Source organism: Pteropus medius, unplaced genomic scaffold (assembly GCF_902729225.1).
Source record: "Pteropus medius unplaced genomic scaffold, Ma_sr-lr_union100, whole genome shotgun sequence".
Taxonomy (NCBI): Eukaryota; Metazoa; Chordata; class Mammalia; order Chiroptera; family Pteropodidae; genus Pteropus; species Pteropus medius.
The window spans coordinates 6261464-6280291 of record NW_024355990.1 but is presented as its reverse complement, the minus strand read 5'-3'; the positions used below and the strand labels follow the sequence as shown (position 1 = coordinate 6280291).

The window sequence follows — 18828 nt, the reverse complement described above, 5'->3', positions numbered from 1 at the left end:
TAAATGTGCCACGTCACATCCCGCCTCTCCAGGCTAAGCCGTGTTTGCACCGTCTACCTCCCTGTAATTCCCCACATAAGGCCTGCACAGAATATAGCCTTAAAATTTAAGTAAGCCATGCAGAGAAGCAGCTGTCATGCTAAACGGCACCATTGAATTTAATTGCCAGTTTGTAGCAGCAGTTGAGGCCATATGCACGGGAAGTGCCTGCCACATGCAGCCCAGGCCTCTGAGGGAGCCCAGGAGCCACGCAGAGTGTAGTGATGATTTCCTGTGTCCTCCAGCTTTCGGTTGCACTCACATTTTGCTCCCCCCGTTTTATGGGTGACCCGTCCTGCCATAGTGTGCCCCCAATCTTGTATTCTTAGTAGTTCATTACAGGATGAGAGGAAATAGACCCAAACACAGCCAGCTGCTTTGCATCTTGTATCCTGTTTAGGCCAACAGTGAGCTCATGGGATGCTGGGAACAGAGAAGCCCACACTGGCATGTCCTCCAGGCCCCAGACAGACCTGGGCTGATGTTTCGATAACTCTCACCAGTTCAGTCTTACTGCACTTACTGGCACAATGCCCCATTTTTCGACACTGAAAGAGAAAAAATGAATGGCGTGACTGTGAATTCAGATCCCAAGAAAAGAATCTTAAATTGTCTAGGGAGCCAATGAGGAAGTTAGCTGGCTTTCTGAGGAATCCGGTGGATTCTGCTCATGAGTGTGGCCCCATTTCAGGCCTGAAAGACCGCAAGATTCAAGCTGGGCAGCATGACCCCCAAGAACAGGGCTCTGGGTGTCCAAAGGCAGAACAGCAAAGTCCAAGCTCAGGACAATTAGGAGGCTATCTCGTGACAGCGTGATAAAAGCATGCTCTTCCCGGTAAACCAGAAAGCCGAAAAGAAACCCAAGGTGCCACATTTCCTTCCTGACCAACCCCTGCCCCCCAGATCTTAAGGACATAATAAATAAATAACTCTGGAGAATCAGTAGGCAGCAAAATAAGAAATGAAAGGCGTTGAACTTACTCACCTTTTAAAGAGATAAACAGTCCTGCCTGGCAGGACATGCACAGATTAGGTGGTTGCGACTGTCCAGTCATGTCATCGGGTTTACCCGTGTTCCCTCCCTCACAGTTATCTTATCGGTGGCACGAGAGGAGTCACATATTCTGCAGCGTCACCCCCCACACTCCGGCCCTCAACACAACAACAGCCCGGTCCCCTCTGCTCTTACCCTGTGGCATGGGCCCTGCTCCTGCACCCTGAGCCCCTGGCGGTGGGAGACCAGCTGCTCCCGGGGCCTCATCGGAGGGGGTTGAAGCAGGCGCTCCACAGGGAGAGGGGGCTTGCGAGGTCCCCAGGCAGAAGCAGGAGGTGCTGAGCCCAGCGGCCAGTCGAGGAGCTGCAGAGGAAGTCGGAAGGAAACGTCTACTGCAGGCCCGACACTGTACACTAAGGGCGGGGGCTCTGGCTGGGCGTTCAGGCAGAAACCAGGCTTCGAAACGCCTTCGTTTACAGTTTGAATTGCCGGAAAGCATACCTTTTGATGGACATTAGACACAAGCTTGTGAATTCCCCACTGAAGAATGACTGCTTCCCACCTTCTCTGGGAGATCCCACTCAGAACCGGCAGGGGTCACCCTCCTCCTGTGTCACCGCCATCCCCGCCTGGTGCCAGGCCCTCTAGCTAGATGACCGGGACACAGGACCGCTAATCAACAAGAGCTCCGTAGCAATCATTCTTAAGTCCCAGGCTGTACAAAAACAGGCAAGGGGCCGGATTTGGCCACAGGCCATAGTTTGCTGACCCTGATGGAGGCTGTCACCAGTGCTGCGTATCACTAGAGAGAGTCCTACTTCCAAAGGGCACAACCAGGACGGCCCTGATTCCAAATAACAGCTTTGGACCACAAGTCCTGGGCCGGGCCCCACGTTCTTTAACAAAACTACACACGTGTCATCCAGCTAAGGGGACGTCCTACCTGAAGCAGAGATTACAGAGGTTGGAGGGGGTGTGGGAGGAACAACCACACGTATGTGCCACACACACGCAACGGCGTGTGCCTTTCCCGCCATCGGGACTCGGAGCCGATCCCGTGAGAGTGAGGGCAGCTGGGGACGGTGCAGTGCTAGGGACTCAGAGTTCCCCCAGGAAACACACGCAGTAGAAGGTGTGAGACACGTTGGCCCCTTCCCGCCTGCACTCACCTTTATGTAACTTGGGTTGAATAGAACATTCATCTTGGGACTGAGAAAGTAGAGAGAGATGGTTATAGCCTGGCTCCCTAAGCCTCCTGTCTCCAGCCCTTGACCGTGATCTGCACCAGCCTGCTGCAGACTTCCTGTCTGAGACCCCACAGGCCGGAGCCCCAAGCCCAGCCAGGGAGCGAGGGGGAATTGCAGAGGACTGGGTGTCACCCGTTTCTGCTTATTCCCAGAAGAGTTTGTGAAGACTTAGACACCCATTCCCAGCATGAGCACATGCATGTACATGCTCGCCAGATGCTTCGCGTGTCCCACCTCGGGCCAGCGAAGGTGTGGAAGGATCTAGACCCAGAAGCCGGAGTGTGGGCCCAGCACTCGGTGGGATCATACTTACTGCGCAGAGTGGCACTTGGGTCCTTTGGGGCAGAAGCCAGCTAAGTAGTTAATACACATTATCCTGGGGACATGACGGTATTTACACAGAGGACCTGCCAGGCAAAGAGAAACCAGGCAGAAGGATCTGCTTTAGCAAAGCGGGGGACAGGCATGACAGAGCCCACCGGGAAGGGCATGGGTGGTCGTAGGCTCTCCATCCAATGGGGCTGTGTAAATCTTCCTGTCCTTTCCATACTGCCCCGAAGTACCTACTTCCTAGCCACGTGACCGGGATGGAACGGGAACCTCGGAACGTGTAGGGGTGGAGTGTCCCTACCACACTGTGTCTTGGAGGACTTACATAGATGGTGACCATAATTTGCCACCTTTTGGTTAGCCATAGAAGGTACGGCTGAGGAAAGGCTACCCCCGCCTCTTACTAATCATTCAGCCTCCCTCCCCTGTAATCCCCCCAAAACCAGCACTGCCAAGAACTCAGTAAGAACAGCATGCCCGAAGACACGAGAAAAGAGAGGACATGATGTTAAAATCACAGAGACTCTGGCGGGGGCCCTGCCCTCCGAGTTTGACGGACTGCAATGGGGTAGGTGACACTCAGGACACTCCCAGACAGATAAAATACAGAAGGAAATGCATGTGAGCTGAGCATCCCCTGTGGGCCAGACCCTGTGCCAGGGGCTCCCCACAGGGTCCTATATTGGGTGGCCCAACAACCCTAAGAGGAGGCATTTTCCCTTCTCACAAGTGAAGAAACAAGCAGTTCAGTCATTTGTTCAAGGTCACGCAGCCAACACATCCCGAAGCCACTGAGATTTGAACCCAAGTAAGTGTGCTTCGAGAAGGCCACCACGAGCCACACCAGGCTGCATGCCATAATGCCACAGAGCGTTTATCCCCTGGAGGGAGCCCAGAGAAAACTATGGAAAGATTCTGTTGGGATTTCAACCTGGGGGCAGCCCCGCCCCCACAGGGCCTCAGCGACATGCAGCCTCCCCTGTGGGTCCCCCACATCCCCGAGGGCTCCCTTTGTCAGGGCCTCACCGTCTTTGCAGAAGCCTTGCTCATACCAAGGGCAGGCCTGGGTCTTGAAAGCCGGCTTCACGTGGAGAAAGGAACAGTCCTTGTTGCTGCAGCCGCCTGAAAATCCCAGGGCCTCTGAATAGGAGCTCAAGTTCATGGTCATGCCCCCACCCCCAAACTGGACTGACCTGGCCCCTCGAATATAAGCTGCTTGCCTGCCTTCTGTGTGCCAGCAGCTTTGAAGACAGTGGGGTATTTCTAATTCTTCCTGCAATCTAAGAAGGGTGGACCCCGATAATGTTCGCTGAGTGGGGCTTGGGTATGAAAACACACGTCTGGGAGAGGTGGGACAGGGTCAGTATCCAGCGGGGACCAGAACCGAAGGCATTTAGATGCTTTCAGAAAGGAAGGAATGACAAGAGACGGGAAAAGGCGGACCCAGAGCCGGCAGCTAAATGTCCAAGACATGACACACCGAATGGAGAGGCTCCCCGGTGCTGTGACAAGCCCTCTCTTCCTCTCTGCAATGACCCCGACACTGCTCCCAGCGCCTAGGGGTGCGGCTCTTTTTGGTGGAATTGCCAACAAGAGCAGAGCCCTGCTTCAGAGGCGGCACGGGGTGAAATCAGATGCAGCACAGAGGACACCTGAAGGTTGGCTCAGCCGGGGCTGTAACCCGTCTGTGGGTCAGACCGAGACTCGCATCTCCTGGAAGGAGCCAGCTCTGTCTGCACAGACTGCTGAAGAGGCGCTGTGAGAACCCGAAAGTCTAAGACTCGGTGCCTTTCAGAGCCAAAAGGAGGAACTCCATCGTGTCTATGCCATTTTTTTTTTCAAACTACTTCAAGAGACGGGTTTCATGCACTGGGCTTCTGCGAAGCAAGGGCTCACCAGAAGAAGAACGCCACCGATTCCGAAGAGTTCTAACCACCATTCTGCCAGCCCCCTCATTTCACAAACAAGGACACCAGTGCTCGGAGAGGGCCGGCGTCCCGTCCACTCCACCGGGCTCCCTCACGTTGGTGAGGGCTCACTCCAGCTCATTGCCAGTGCGCAGCCGACTCTGGGCTGGAGCCTGCTCAGGAATCGAAGCGACACGGCCGCTTGGGCTGGCGAACATTCGACAGACGGAGACGATGGAAAGTCATCTATGTGGTCTACGGCCATGCCACCCCGAACAAGCCCGATCCCGTCTGATCTCAGAAGCTAAGCAGGGTCGGGCCTGGTTAGGACTTGGATGGGAGACCACCTAGGAAGACCAGGTGCTGTAGGCGTAAGAAACAAAAAATAAGGGATTGTGAGCTGACAAGGTCCTTGCCATCTGTGAGGTCAACCAAGGGTTGCCTCGCGAGAGAAAAGAAAAAAGAAAAGAAAGTCATCTACGCACTGGTGTTGCCTTTCTAACCTGGACGCTGACTCTGCATACCCCTCACGGCCGGCAGGTGGCACCCGCACCTCACCCTCCACAGCCGCCCTCCCGTAGCTCTCTGATGCACCTTTTTGATGTGCACAGCCAGGAGCAGGGCCAAAGACTATGGACCTCCTCGCCCCTTCCAACTGCTCCTTCCCACTCCTACACCCTCAACAATATTTTTAAAAATAAAACGATTTACTTCCAATGAGAGCGATGATCACTGATATTTGAGGGCAGAAGGGAACCTGGCCCCTTTCCTGTGTCTGTGCCCAGCACCGTACCTGACCCCAAAAAGAAAACCCAGACAGGTTTACTGAAGGAGTAAATAAGTGACATTTAAAGTGAAAGATGTTTAGGCCATGACTTAGGGGAGCTGGGCCTCAGATAAACTTTGTCTTTTCCTGGAAAGAACACCTGCGGGCAGCCCTCATAAACTGTCTCAGCTCCCAGGTCCAAGAAGCAGGCACAAATTTTGGCCTGGAAGGTGCCCTTGCTGACCTGGGGGAGGAAGGGTGCTTTGCCTTATTCCTACATACTAAGGACCCCGCCCCGCAACACACACACACACACACACACACACACACACACACTCACACACATTGGCACTAACGAGGAACAACTGCCCCAGTGCTGGTTTAGTCTCAAAGCCAAGCCACCTCAGTCAGAGGTGTCCTTGGGCACTGTCACAGCTCGCTCCCCGTCCAGGTCACCCTTTTTGGAACACAGCTTGAAAACCACTGGACTAGATCATCCTGAAGTCCCCTTCCAGCTCTGAAAAGCACTGGACTGTAGAATTTTATTGAGAAGGATGAGATGGGGGAACACATTCACAGATTCCATGGTTAAATGAGGCCGGCAGCTGTGTCTCCCCCACTGCAGCCCCTCGAATGATAAAAGAAGGGCTTGAGGCCAGAGGGTGGTGAGGCGAAGGCCCAGACCTGACCCCAGGGGACCGCTTCAGGGGTTGTACTTCGGAATCTCACGGTCACGTGTTTGCAGTTACCTGGTAGTGCCCGTACATGATGCTAGTTTTCCATTTATGGAAGCAATGTAAACTTTGCTTCTAAAATAAAAGTTAAACATCGCACGACAGTTCAAAGGTTAGACGATGATGCAGTTCAAGGTACAGGTGCTTTGTGAGAATGGCAAGCATCACAGAAGTAGCTCCTGCATGCCTGCTGTTCGGGAAATGCTGGCCTGGCCACCATGGCCCCAACCCCGGGACTGAGAAACCCACTTGGGGCTTCGTTCCAGACAGTTGGTCTGGGTGTGATTAGCCAGGACTGGGGAGAGAAACAATTCAGCCTTCATTCCAACCACGCCCTCCTCTCCCGTTCTCTTGCGGGTAAGCAGTGTGTGCCTGAGCCTGGTGGGGACCGGAGTCTGGTTCCACTTTCTCCAGGGCATTGGAGAGGCAGGCATCAGAGCTGGGTCGGGCCTGGTCTGCCACCTGGGACACGCGAGTCCTCCTTTGGGGGAGTGGGGAGTGGGGGGTGGGGAAAGGGTCCCTCCCACAGCTTCCCCTCCCACAGCCCCGCCACCACCCTCCGGGGTGAAGGGCTGGAGCCAGGGAGAGGCGTTACCGAACTTGGAGTAGAAATAGCACTCGGGCATCCTGGCGACGTCGTACTGGTGCAGGAACTTGCACTGGTCACCCTTCTTGCACAGACCCCGCAGCCAGTGCTTGCACACCACCACCTTCCCCCCTTGGTCGTGCCGGAGCGGGCAGAGCTTCCCTGGCGACACCAGAGCCCCCCGTTGGGAATGCCTGACTTGCCACCGCCTGGGCCCCCTCACCCCCAGAAGGGACTCCCCCTGGGCTCAGACCCCAGCTGCCCTCCCTTCGTCCCTGCACCTGGACGCTGGTGGAGACTAGAACGGGGGCCGGAGGCCACATGGAGGACAGCTGTTGTCTCGACAGACAGCTGATGCCACGACCACACCTCTGCCTAGACTCTCCTCTGGGCCTGGCTGTCCTTCTCAAACCCCGGGAAGCCCCCCGGGTCGGGAAGAAGCCCCCGGGTCAGGATGCCCCCCGGGTCAGGAAGCCCCCCGGGTCAGGATGCCCTCTGCCACGCCTTGGACTCTCCCTCTCCTCTGGCCTTACAGCAGGGCTGCCCCCAGAGAACAGAGTGAGCTTCCCAGCCCGGACCCCCAGCCAGCACGGCCCCTGGCACATAGTGAGTGCTTACTGCGGCCTATTGAACTCAAGTCTTTAAAAAATAGATATATTATGCTTCCTGGTTCCGGAGAGTTAGTTATGCTAACTGGTGACATGAGAGCCACTTCGTAAGGGTTTAGAAGGAGATGGGAACATTACATTAAACTCTTTATCATCTTCATCGAGGTGGCATTGCCGTCTGTGGGGACACCCAAGTTCCACGTTTCTAAGCGGGACTGGCCTCATGCATCTGATAGATTGTGATTGGGACTGGGAAGCTTCTTTTTAAATCGCCTTACCCTCCACCCCTGGCCACTGCCTTGCTTGGATCTGACCTTCCACAAGGACATTTTATTTCTTTACAAGAGGGTGTCACTGTGAACCGCTGCTCTAGAGACTGGATGGGCCAAGCTGAGGACACAGGACCATAGGAGGCGTCGCTTAGTTCAGGCTTCACAGAGCCTCCAGTGATCATGAGCTCATTTCCCTTCTCACCCATCGTCCGGGGCTGGCCCAAAGACAGACGAGGCGCGTGGCAAAAATGCCTCCAGCTTTCTCCCCGAATGGGCCCCTCCCGGCCCCCATGCTCCCCAAGAGCAGACTCACGTGGATCCCAAAAGCGGGTCCTAAAGTTGTCACTCTAGCAGGTGTTTGTAACCTGGGTCTGTAGGGGGATGGGGACGGAGCCGGGGACCCCCCACACACACCAAATTGGAGGCAAGACTTTTGGGGCAACTGTGTGTTTCAGTAGGAAGAGCCTGTGACTGATGCTTGAGCCAGAAGGAAAGTCGAGAATGCCATGTCAGGCTACCCACAATGGCTGCTCTGGGTAGAGGGGCTCGGAAGAGTAGTGCTTGGTCCAAGTCAGGGTGGGGGAGAAACAGGGGTGCCTGTTTCTCAGGGCAGCATTTCAGAGACCGTGGCCTGAGCTACCTTAGGGCATGAGGAATGGATGGGACAGCTGAGCGGGTCTCATACCGAGTCAGAGGACAAGGGGGTGGGGAGCAGGCCACTCTCCTGGCTGAGAGGAAAATAGTAGAAAATAAGAAGGTCAGGGCCTCCTGGGAGCGCAGAGGCTGAAGCCCACAAACACTCCCACCCCCAGCAAGGCGGGAAGAAGGAACAGCCCCTTCCAGGCAGCTGGGGCCACCCTGTCCCGTGCTGCTGAGTCAGGGGCAGCCCTCTTGCTGGACCCGCCCATTCGCCTTTTGCCTGCTTATAAGACTAAAATTCTGCCCCATCCCAACTCCCCTCCCTGGGTACAAATTGGGTGCCCTGTTCCAGGCCAAGCGGAACCCGGACAGCCCCTGCTGCCACCCCACCCAGGCCCACCTGCCGACTCACCTTTCTCGCAGAGCCCTTTAGCGAAGAAGTTGCACACAGCTGAGCCCGACTCTGGAGGGGGAAAGGGAAGAGAGGAGGAAGCTTCCCCAGAGGCTGCCCTCACCCCATCAGCACGTCCCCCTGAACCTCCCCAAGGCTGGGACCAGGGAGCCCCTAACTCCTGCCTTTGGATGCCAGCCTCTGGAACCAGCCTCCAAACCACAATACCAAAGCCCCTCCGCTCCGGAACAGAGGCCATGGAGGGGCCTGGCCCGGGGGCTCAGGAGGCCAGCATGCTTTTCCTTGATTCACCCTCTGCTTCTCCAGTCTGGAAAATGAGCTAGAAGCCACCACACCATTTTCCTAGAGTCCTGGAGAGGATGTAGGAGGTGAGGCCCACGCCCCTGGGAGGACAGGGACTAAGCTGGGAATCCCAGACGGCTGGCCCAAGCCGCCAGCTCAGTCTCCCTGGTGAGCAGCAGAGGGGGGCGGGCACCCTATTAGAGAGGCCTGCAGAGCAGGCCGGGGGAGGGAGGGATGCTGCCGTCCCCGAGGACGGCTGGCGCCCATCCTCACTCACTGTCCCTGGCGCCCATCCTCACTCACTGTCCATGCCCTGGAAAGGCAAGAGTCCGATGCCCCTTTGCATCTCCACATCCTTCTCGAAGGCAAAGGTGAACCCCTCCAGCCCTGCAATGACCTCTTCCATCTCTTGCCAGGGCTGCCGGGAGCAGCTTGGGCTTCTGCAGGTGGACCCTCTATAGCTCATAGAGGCCCTTAAAGAGGCCAGGGTCTGATGCCAGCGGCCAGGTGACTGCCAGGCTGCTCTCCAGGCCCAGCTGTACCGAGTGGGGCCCAGCTGTCGCCCGCTCCCACCTGGTGCAGGTGCAGAAGCCCCAGGGCCCCACAGGCCACGCTGTGTCAGTCAGTCCCACCCCCGGGGCCTGCCGCTGGGGAGGGATCAGCAGAGCCCTGCATGCTGCGAATCTCTGCTTGTTCCCAAACCCACACACAGCATATGACAGACATTCCCAAACCTGTGTTCATACTTTCAACATGAAGACACAGCCCAGGTTAGCAAGAGTTGCACAAACCAGCCACAGCCAGGCTGTTCTGATTCGCAGGCGCCTGCGAGCCGGAGGGTGTGGGGGGGCGGGGCGCAGCGGGAGGGAGCCCCCCCTGCCTCCCCCTGCCCTCCCATGGGGTCCCAGCCAGCCCTTCCCTCTGGGACGTTTGACACCCCTTTTCTGGCCTGAATAACAAGCCCTGAGGAGCTCTTCATGGGAGAGGGGGAAGTGGGGTAGAACTCAGAGGAGTCGGAAGTCGCTGGATGAATGGAGCTTTGTCTACCCCTCCCGCAGTCGCAAGCTGGGCTGGGGGCAGAACCGACCCGAGGCCCAGGCCGAGGCCTCCCCACCAGGATTCCACAGGGCCACCCCAGCGCCTCCCCGCCCCTGAGAAAGTGCTTTGTAAACGAAATCTCTATGCAAATGTTGTTTTATTATTATTACGCCACCCCTGCCTCCAGGGCTGGGGACATCTGAAAATGCTTTCAAAGGAGCTTTGTAGGGCTCTAAGTAGGGCAGGCCTCCCCTCCTCCTGGCCTGGCTCCCTCTGTGGCCTTCCCTCTCACTGGAGCTGGTGTTCTTCTGAGTCGCACAGGACTCGATGCCACAGAACCCACCGCCCTCCTCCAGCCGGAGTGGTGGGCCGCACCCTGCCGGGCCACAAAGAGCCAACGAGAACGAGCCTGCTGGTGTTTGCCTTCCCATGGCAGTAAATAGCTGGCGAGATAGACGCCTGGAGTCCAGGCAGGGAAGGGAAGGGATCCAGGAGTTTCCAGAAGCCTGAGCCTCCCCGCGACCACAGTCCCAGGAAGGCTGAGCTCTGGGCTGTGGGGAAGATGTTGCAGAGATGGATGCCCATCTCCCAATGCTCCATCGTTAGTTTGGCATAAGAATGACAGCCCCTGGCATCCGTGGCTTTTGCTTCACCAAAATACTTTCTATAGCAGATTGAAATATCCTTGTCCCCAAGGTTGTCCCAAGTCCTGACACCCGATATCTGTGAACGTGACCTAATTTGGAAACTGGGTGTTTGCAGATGTAATTAAGGACCTCGAGGTGAGACCATTCTGGAACTCAGAGTGAGTCCTAAACAAAATGATCGGTTTCCTTATGAGAAAAAAGAGAGGAGATTCGAGACACGTTGCTACAGAAAAGGCCCAGAGAAGAAGACCGTGTGAACACAGAGAAGCCCAGACTTCTGGCCTCCGGACCTGTGAGAAAATAAATTTCTGTTCTTTCGAGCCACCACCTTTGTGGCGAATTGTTCCGGCAGTCCCAGGAAACTAATACGTCTTCCCACTTAGACACTGAGTTTCGAAAGTCCTCACCCCTTTCACAGACGAGCACGTAGAAACACCGAGAAGCTGGGTGACTGCCAAGGTGCCGTAGCTAATTAATGTCACCTGGGAGTCTGATCTGCGTGTCCTACCTCCAAAGCCCTCCATCTCGCTCAGGCTGGGGGAACTGCCCCCCACAACCCCGTCACACTACCACCTCTATTGTCCTGATGATGCCCTGGAGAAGGGGCCAGGGCTGGCAGCTGGGTGCCCTGGCTCTGGAACATCCCTCTGGAACCCCATAATTTGCTCTCCTGTGCCCTGGAGCTTCTCCCCAGCTCTCTTGTTTTCATTTGTTAATTAATTCAGGACACACAAATCACTGCATAAACAGGGGTCCTCATTTCCGATCACCATCATCATGGGGCTCTCGTCTGACTCCGGCTGCAGACTTCCCAGACAGGCACCGCCCTGCTCCTTCCCCTTTGTAAATGCGTCGCTGGGAGCCCTAGAATTCTCTGGCAGCCGGAAACTGGCAGAGCTCACCGCGCCCGGCCCCCTGGCCTTGCATCAATCACAGCTGGTGCCCTTCTGGGCAGAATGCGGCCACACTCTCCTTTCCGGCGTCCGTGCCTCTGCCTTACTTGCCACTCGACACCCTTCATCCGTGATAAGGGTACAGACGGTGGCATCGGACGGGCCAGGATTCCAATGCTGGCTCTACCAGTCCCCAGCCTGTAATCCTAGGCTGGTCGTTTAACCACCTCTCTGAGCCCTGGATTCTGAAGCAGTAAAATGGGACTCATGGCAGGATGTCCTTGGGGGGCCGACAGTAAGTGAGAAGTACAGATGCACGTGTGACACCGGGAAACAGTCTTTTCTGGGAGTCAGGGGCCATGAGGCACCAGGGACGGGTGCAGTCTGGTGCTCAAGGCCCCAGGTGTCCTGCACAGGTCCACGGGGCCCCCCTTCTCAAGCTGATCATCCCTAAGGGCTGTGACAGAAGGTGCTGTGGGGGCTCCATGCTCTTCACATGTCATTAGAGGGCCTGCACTAAGGCCGCTGGGGATGGGCCTGGCAGCTGGATAGCCACGGTGGGGGGTGGGGTAAGGGGAGCCCCAGTGACCCACAGCAGCTGCCACGTAGCCCCAGGGACAATGAGCCAGTGTGCCCTGCCCTCTCCATTGCTCTTCATGCCCCAGAGATGCCACTTGGTGAGGACAGCTCTTGGCCTCATAATGGCCACTTGAAGTGCAGGGCAGGGAGATCTGGCAACCAGGAGGTCCTGCCCTGTCTTCTCCCGGGGGCTCGGTCCCTGGGCCCCTGGTGGTTCTAGGAACTACGTGCTGGGAGAGGCATCTCCCCCCGGGGGCTCAGGCATAGTGACCAGTGAGCCACCCCAGGGCCTCCTCCGCTGCTCATGGCAGCCGTTCAGGTTGCTTCTACCCATTTCGCAGGTAAAGAAACCAAGGTCCGGAGGGGTGGAGAGACTGCCAAGCCTGCACAGCTGGGAGATGTTGGAACGAGGACCTAGAATCCCAGCCTTTGCTATTATTAGGGCGTACTCAGTGGAGGGTCAGCCTACACCACCTGAAGTCCAGCTCCCTCCAGGCTGCCGAGGCGAGGTGCAACAGGGTGGGGGGGACAGGCAAAGGAAATATGTACGTGGGGATATTCATGGGGGGGTCTCGAGAGCAAGACTAGGCTTCTGAGTGGGCATGGCAGTTGTGCTTTGGGTCCGAGAGTCGAGGAGACAGGACGTTTGGGGCTCAGGGAGCCAGCCCCGGCCAAGGGAGCGTCCCAAGAGCTTTTCCCTCCGCTGTTGTTACCGAGTGCCTTGGTCTTCAGGTCACCATCCCCTCTCCTCTGCTTCTGTGCCCAGAGCCCACGGAGGCTGCCCTAAGCGTCCTGGGACTTGGCGGGAAGCCTCCGTGGGCCCTGCTCTACCCACTGCCCTGTGCCTGTGGCAAGGGAGCCCTGTCACCAGAAGCTCAGGGGACACCACAGGCCCAGACCCTCAGCAAAAATGAATGATCAGAAGTACAAGGTGACAGCAGTTCAGGTGTCACTCGAGTTTCTTCTTCCTACTTCTCCACAGTCCTTCCAGCTTCCCTGGTCAAGCTTCTGGCCCCACCTGGCCTCTGGGTAGCTATTCATTCATTCATGCATTCATTCCCTCACTCAAAAATATTTCTGAGCCTCTACTCACTTTAGAGGCTGTAGAATGAACAAGACACAGCTGCTGCCTAAGAGGGTGTGGTAGGCAGAATAATGCCCAAATGCCCACGGCTTAATGTCTAAAACCAGTGACTATGTTACCTTACATGGCAAAAGGGACATACAGATGTGATTTAGTTAAGGATCTTGAGATGGGGAGGTGATCCTGGATTATCCAGGTGGACCCAAGGTAATCAATCACAGGGTCCTTGTGAGAGGAGAGGCAAGGGGGTCAGAGGGAGGAAGGGGAGAGGGAGAGAGACTTGAGGATTTGAAGATTTGAATGTGCTACGCTGTTGGCTTTGAAGATGAGTAGAACTATGAGCCAAAGCATGCAGGTGTCCTCTAAAAGCTGCATGAGACACAGACCTGCAGCCACCTTGATTTCAGCTGACTCCCAGAACTATGAGATGATACACCTGTGTTGTTTTAAGCTACTAACTGTGTAATAATTTAGTACAGCAAGAATAAGGAAACTGAGACAGAGGGGAAGTGACCAATGAACAGGAAACAGACAGCATTACACGCCGCCTACAGGACCGCTTAGCTCCCACCTGAGTGTCCAGGAGAGGTTTCTGGGAGGACGGATAAGAAACCAAGCTGTCGACAGGTAGAGCACTGTCAAGGCGGTATGGGCCCGTGCTCCCAGAGGTAGCACTGCAGTCCCATTTGGGAAACCATTTCTGGTTCTGTGAGGCTGCATCTGGCAATTCGGCTGCTGAGAGAGAGGCTGGGAGCCTGGCCTGGGGAAGGGCTTTGAACCTGAGGCCTTGGGAGTCATGGAAGGAGCCAGCCTTGCGGTGTTGGGCTCAATCTGCATTTTAGAAAGAGCCCTCTGGCTGTAAAGTTCTGGGGCTACTCCTCACGAAAGAGCCCCGAGAAGGGTCTCCAGCAGGGCAGGTGCTGGAACCCAGGAAAGATGCCCTACCCCGCAGACCTGAAGCGCTCAATGCTCCGAACACAGATGTAGATGGTCAGGATGGACCAGGACCGTTAGCAGCACTCTAATATCGATCCCCACATCCCGGGGAACAGTCTGTGTACCTCCTGGGGTGACAAGCCCCTGCCCTCACCTGGGGGAAGGAAAGGAAGGCTTCTACAGAACCCAGAACTGCCCGCCAGCCGTGGACACTGTGACGGATGAATTCTCCCAGCCACAGCCTGGGGTGCTCACTGTGATGGATTAGGGGCCAAGGTCACAAGTTTGATCTGCCTTTCGGTCAATTGAGTCTGGAGGAGAAACTCCATTTTTGTCACCACAGACTGCCCTCCAGTCTGTTATTGCTAAATGATTCTGGGGTGACGAGGCGAACAGAGCACAGATGGAAAAACCCTCGAGGCCCCCACTATCGACAGGGAGTCAGCTGTGCCCACGTTGTGTTCGAAGCCCAGGGGCTGTGGGCGGCAAGGGCAGGCAAGCAAAGGGGGGCCCCTCTTCCCCCAGCCTGCATAAGCCACCCTGACCCTGAGTGGGGGCTGGGGCGGAGTGGGTGGGGCCCCAGGGGGAGAGGCCCCGGTCCTGACTTTCCCTCCGGTGGGGTGTCCATTAGACTCATAGAGCTGCCCTCGGCCTCACTTCTTGGCTTGGCTGTGAACTCCGTCTCTGGGCCACCAGACACTGACGGAGTGGCCCGTCCTTTCCATCAGCTGGGTGTCCGTCAGGGGCGTACACAGCAAACATTTGTTTCTCACGGTCTTGGAGACGGAGTCCAAGGTCAAGGGGCTGGCAGATTCAGTGTCCGGTAAGGGCCCGCTTCCTGTTTTGCTGTGTCCTCACGCGGTAGACACAGAGCTCTGGGCTCCTCCTCTTGACATCAGGACACTAATTGCCATCATGGGGCCCACCCTCCTGACTTCATCTAACCCTAATCACCTCCCCCAGGCCACACCTCCTGAGAGCATCACACTGAAAGTTGGGGCTTCAACATACGGATTTGGGGACAGTAGAGGGGACACAAACATTCGGTGCCAGTTTTCCGTTAAGATGTAAGGATATATATTTTCCTCTATGAGACTCCATAAGCCTTTTTTTTTCTTTCTTTTTTTTTTTTTGCTTTGAGCAAAACCACATGACCTGAAAACATTTTTGTCTTAAATTGTCCCTTATGGGGAAGAAAAAAAAAAATCTCACCAGTCCTGTTCAGCCACTGACAGGACATTTGGCAATGGCCAGGGACATTTTGGATTGACATAACTGCTTGAGGGATGCTATGGGCATCTAGTGGGTAGAGGCCCGCTGGTGCTTAACATCCTACGGTGTGTAGGACAGTTCCCGAGCACAAAGGATGATCGGGCCCCATGTGTCGAGAGTGCTGAGGTGGAGAGAGCCTTAGATTCCTGGAGGAATCTAAACTGTGTCTTGGATGAATAACTTGGATTGCTCAGGGCTGGCCCTCCAGAGAGTTGGTTTTATTGATCTGTGTCTTGGCATTTAGCTTTCAATTCATACTGAGCAGAAAAACAGCCTGACGGGGGTTCGCATGACTGTATCTGCTATGAGATTGTTGTGGAGGATGTTGCCTGGGACCCTGGCCCTGCCCCTTTCAAAGATCTTACAAGAATCCCTCTCAGACCCCAGTGTCAGAAAAAGCTGAGCTGCTCTGGGGATTGTTTCAACTTTGTGGAGGTTGTAAGTCTCATAACAGGTGGGTTTCCCTCTTTGCTTTGGCCGATAGGAAGCTCAGAGCCCGATCTGCAGCCCACCTTTGAGGATCGTGGAGCCTTGCCCTGACAACAATTCCGTGCCCCACCTTCTTGGTTCATTGCACTGTTCGTTCCAGCCTTGTTTTCCCTCTGATCTATTTTTATGCTGTTGTAATTTAGGTATTTTTGTAAGCTGCCTCTGATCCTTTTTGGAACAAAGCAGAGCATAAAAACAAAACAAGACTTAGCAGGGCCCGGTGGCCTCGACAGGTACTTTCTAACATGCCAAGTGTCATTTTGGAGTTGGAGTTGGAGTTGGAAGGCAGCTCTCCTTGGCTCCTCTCATCCCCTCCTGAGAGTCTCCGTCTTGAAGCTCGGTGGGTGGGTTAGAGCAACAGGTTTTAGAGTCAAAGCCACCAGCATCCATCTGCCTGCGAATGCCTTCCCTCCCCCAAAACGTTCTTTCCATTCTCCCATCTGGCTGCTGGCAGGAGGCCGCAGGGCCTGGAGGAGGCTGCAGAGGGGAAGCAGACGGACAAAGTCTGCCATTTTTATTCCCTGACTTTCCCGCCCTGCACCTCCAGTCAGGGTCCGGGGTCCAGGGAGCCTTTGTGTACAGGTGTGATCACGGCGAGGAAGGGGGTCAGGCCAGGAAGGGCCCCTGCCCCAGTGTCGGAGGGAGCTGGGCCACTTTAGGAAGCTGTGTGTGAAGGCCAACGTGAGAGGAGGGGGTGCCACACACACCTGAAAAGGTCACCCCTAATCCCTTCCCCGACAGCCACCCCAAAACTTACCACACTCCCCAGATCTGTGAGCAGCTGCACCCCACGCAGTCCTCTGGCTCGGCCTGTCCCTCACCTGCCATGCCACGGAGCCAAAGCCAGCTCAGTCCATTTCACGGTCTTGGCTCTGCTCCACTCATGGGACTTTGGCCCGTGCCCTGTCCTCCCTCACGGCTGGGGCAGTGGAGAGAGGCACCCCAGTGATGGCCGGACTGGAGCATGGCTGGTACTGCCGCATCTCGGGGCCGTGACTGCCGCTCTCTGCCTGGGGCAGGAGGCTTTGGGTCCCATTACATTACTGGAAATATTAACTGGAACGTGAATTTCAGTTACTCCATCGTTACCCGGAAGTAGTTCCTGGCTCCTGCTTCGAGTTGTCGGAAGTAGTGGGGCCTTACAGAACGTCTTTATGGTGAGGTGCGCTCCATGGGAGTCCTAGGTTTCTCAGGTGGACCTCCGAGACCAAAGGTCACCCTGTACCCCCTAACCCCAACCCAACCCAGGAAAGGGCTGGTTCAGCCTGTTTATGGATAGAGGCTCGACATACGACATCATTACAAATAAACTTCTGGTAAAAAGTTGAAAATAACTGAGCTAGTGCCAAATTTTAAAGATGGAGAAAGATGCCACGTACAGTAGGAAACTAACTGGCCCAAGGCCACACAGCACAGTGGGTTAGAGCTGGTGCAGCCAGCAGGTTCATCCTACCTGGTTATTCCATATTTATCTGGTGGGCCCGTTGAGCCCCAAGCATGCTCTTGAAGGTCTGGGTCCAACCAGGTGTCCCCGCAGGCTCCCGGGTCTTCCTGAAGGGCTGGAGCTGCTCCATCGAGTGGAAAAGCATGTCTGGGGCCTCTAGGTGTCTGGCGTCTCCCAGATGCTCAAGAATCTCATGGGAGTGCTCGTGTGGGATTGGGGGGTGTACATTGTCTGGGAAGCACAGCCCCCACTCACGTGCTCTCCCTGCCCCTGTCCGGGCCTCAGTGAGCTGCGCATTCCTCTCTCCAATTACCTAGAGCTAGACCGCAGCCCCCAGGGACTCCGTCCCCCGCACCTGGCTTCAAATGTGCGGCCCAGACTCCCCCCTCCCGCCCCGAGCCACCACACTGCCTGCTCCTTTCTCTCATTAGCTCTAATGAGCCAGTCTAGGGACAGAGGGATCTTTTAATTATGCTTCTAATTGCTTCCCAGGGAGAGGATGAGTTCAGCCCAAATTTTCCTGTAGATCCTCAGGAAGGAGACAGGGTTCCCAGGAATTCAGCCACATGGGGACCCCCCCCCGACCCTGTCCAGTGGGGAGGAAGGTGTGTGAGAGACACCAGCCAGCACTGCCAGCTCTGCCCAGGCTGAAGTTCTCAGAGTGGCGGGTGGGTGTCGGGGAGGGAAGGTGGTGAGGCAGGAGCTGGGCCAGTGGGGCAAAGGGGTCACTGGGTCCCCAATCTGGGCAGACACACCCCGGGCCTCAGCTCCCCAAGTAACGGAGCTTCGAGGCGCCTGTCAGTGGTGAGGCCGAAGGGTCTCGAATCAGCGATGTTCTCGCTCTATTACTTGGCAACGCGGAGAAATTGGCCGTGTGGCCTCTCAGCATGTCCCTTCTGTCGAAGGGGACAAGAGTCCAAGTCACTGGGCCGCGAGGCTGAGCGAGCCCACGCTGCCGAAAGCTGACCTTCCGGGTTAACCGGTAAAAGGCGCCCCCTCACGTCGGCCCCGGGGCCTCCGCGCACACGGCCTCTCGGCGTAATGACAACTTGGCCAGCGCCATGCTGGTGCCCGTCTGCATCCCTGATGCATCCCAGCCTCCAGGGAGCTGCAGGGTTCCCATTTAACACACGAGGAGAATGAGGCACAAAGTAGCTGAGTGACTAGGTACCTGCGGGCCCCGACTGCTAAGCGGCAGCTGGGACACTGAAGTCCCAGAGCCCCCAAGGGCCTTCCCTGGCAGAGGCTAGAGAGCTGTGCAGGAGGGGAGGACCCCAAAGAGACCGAGAGAGAAGCCACCCAAAGGGACACAGGAGCACGAACAGCCACAGGAACCCCAATCCTCACCCTCACCCCTACCTACCCGCGTCCTGAAATCACCTTCCCCAGAAGCAGAGACAGACACCAGAGGCGTGCCGTAAGGCTTTTTTTAATGTTTTCTCACTGTTTTAACAATATCATGAAAAAAAAAAAAATTACCAGTTTAGAATCTGGAACTGACTGACCACCGTCCAGATAGGTTCCCAGGGCAGCTGGCGGGGGCTGCACAACCCCTTTGTCCCCTCCCCCACTGTGGAAACAAGCACCCATGGGGCCCCTGAATCTCGGGAACTAAGTTAGTGTCTGAGTC

The 18828-nt window shown here is 56.1% G+C and overlaps 1 protein-coding gene and 1 pseudogene across 1 annotated transcript; one reads left to right on the top strand and one right to left on the bottom strand.

Moving 5' to 3' along the window:
* Positions 1-134: 134 nt before the first annotated feature.
* CPSF4L (cleavage and polyadenylation specific factor 4 like) lies at positions 135-9616 on the bottom strand. The gene is made up of 8 exons (XM_039859792.1): positions 9120-9616; positions 8535-8585; positions 6613-6765; positions 3637-3732; positions 2594-2687; positions 2203-2242; positions 1229-1534; positions 135-587 (listed from the first exon to the last, which is right to left on the bottom strand). Exons 1-8 carry the CDS (start codon positions 9280-9282, stop codon positions 453-455), a joined length of 1038 nt encoding a protein of 345 aa, XP_039715726.1. The 5' UTR covers positions 9283-9616; the 3' UTR covers positions 135-452.
* Positions 4771-4889, top strand: LOC120600524 (uncharacterized; annotated as a pseudogene).
* Positions 9617-18828: the final 9212 nt, after the last annotated feature.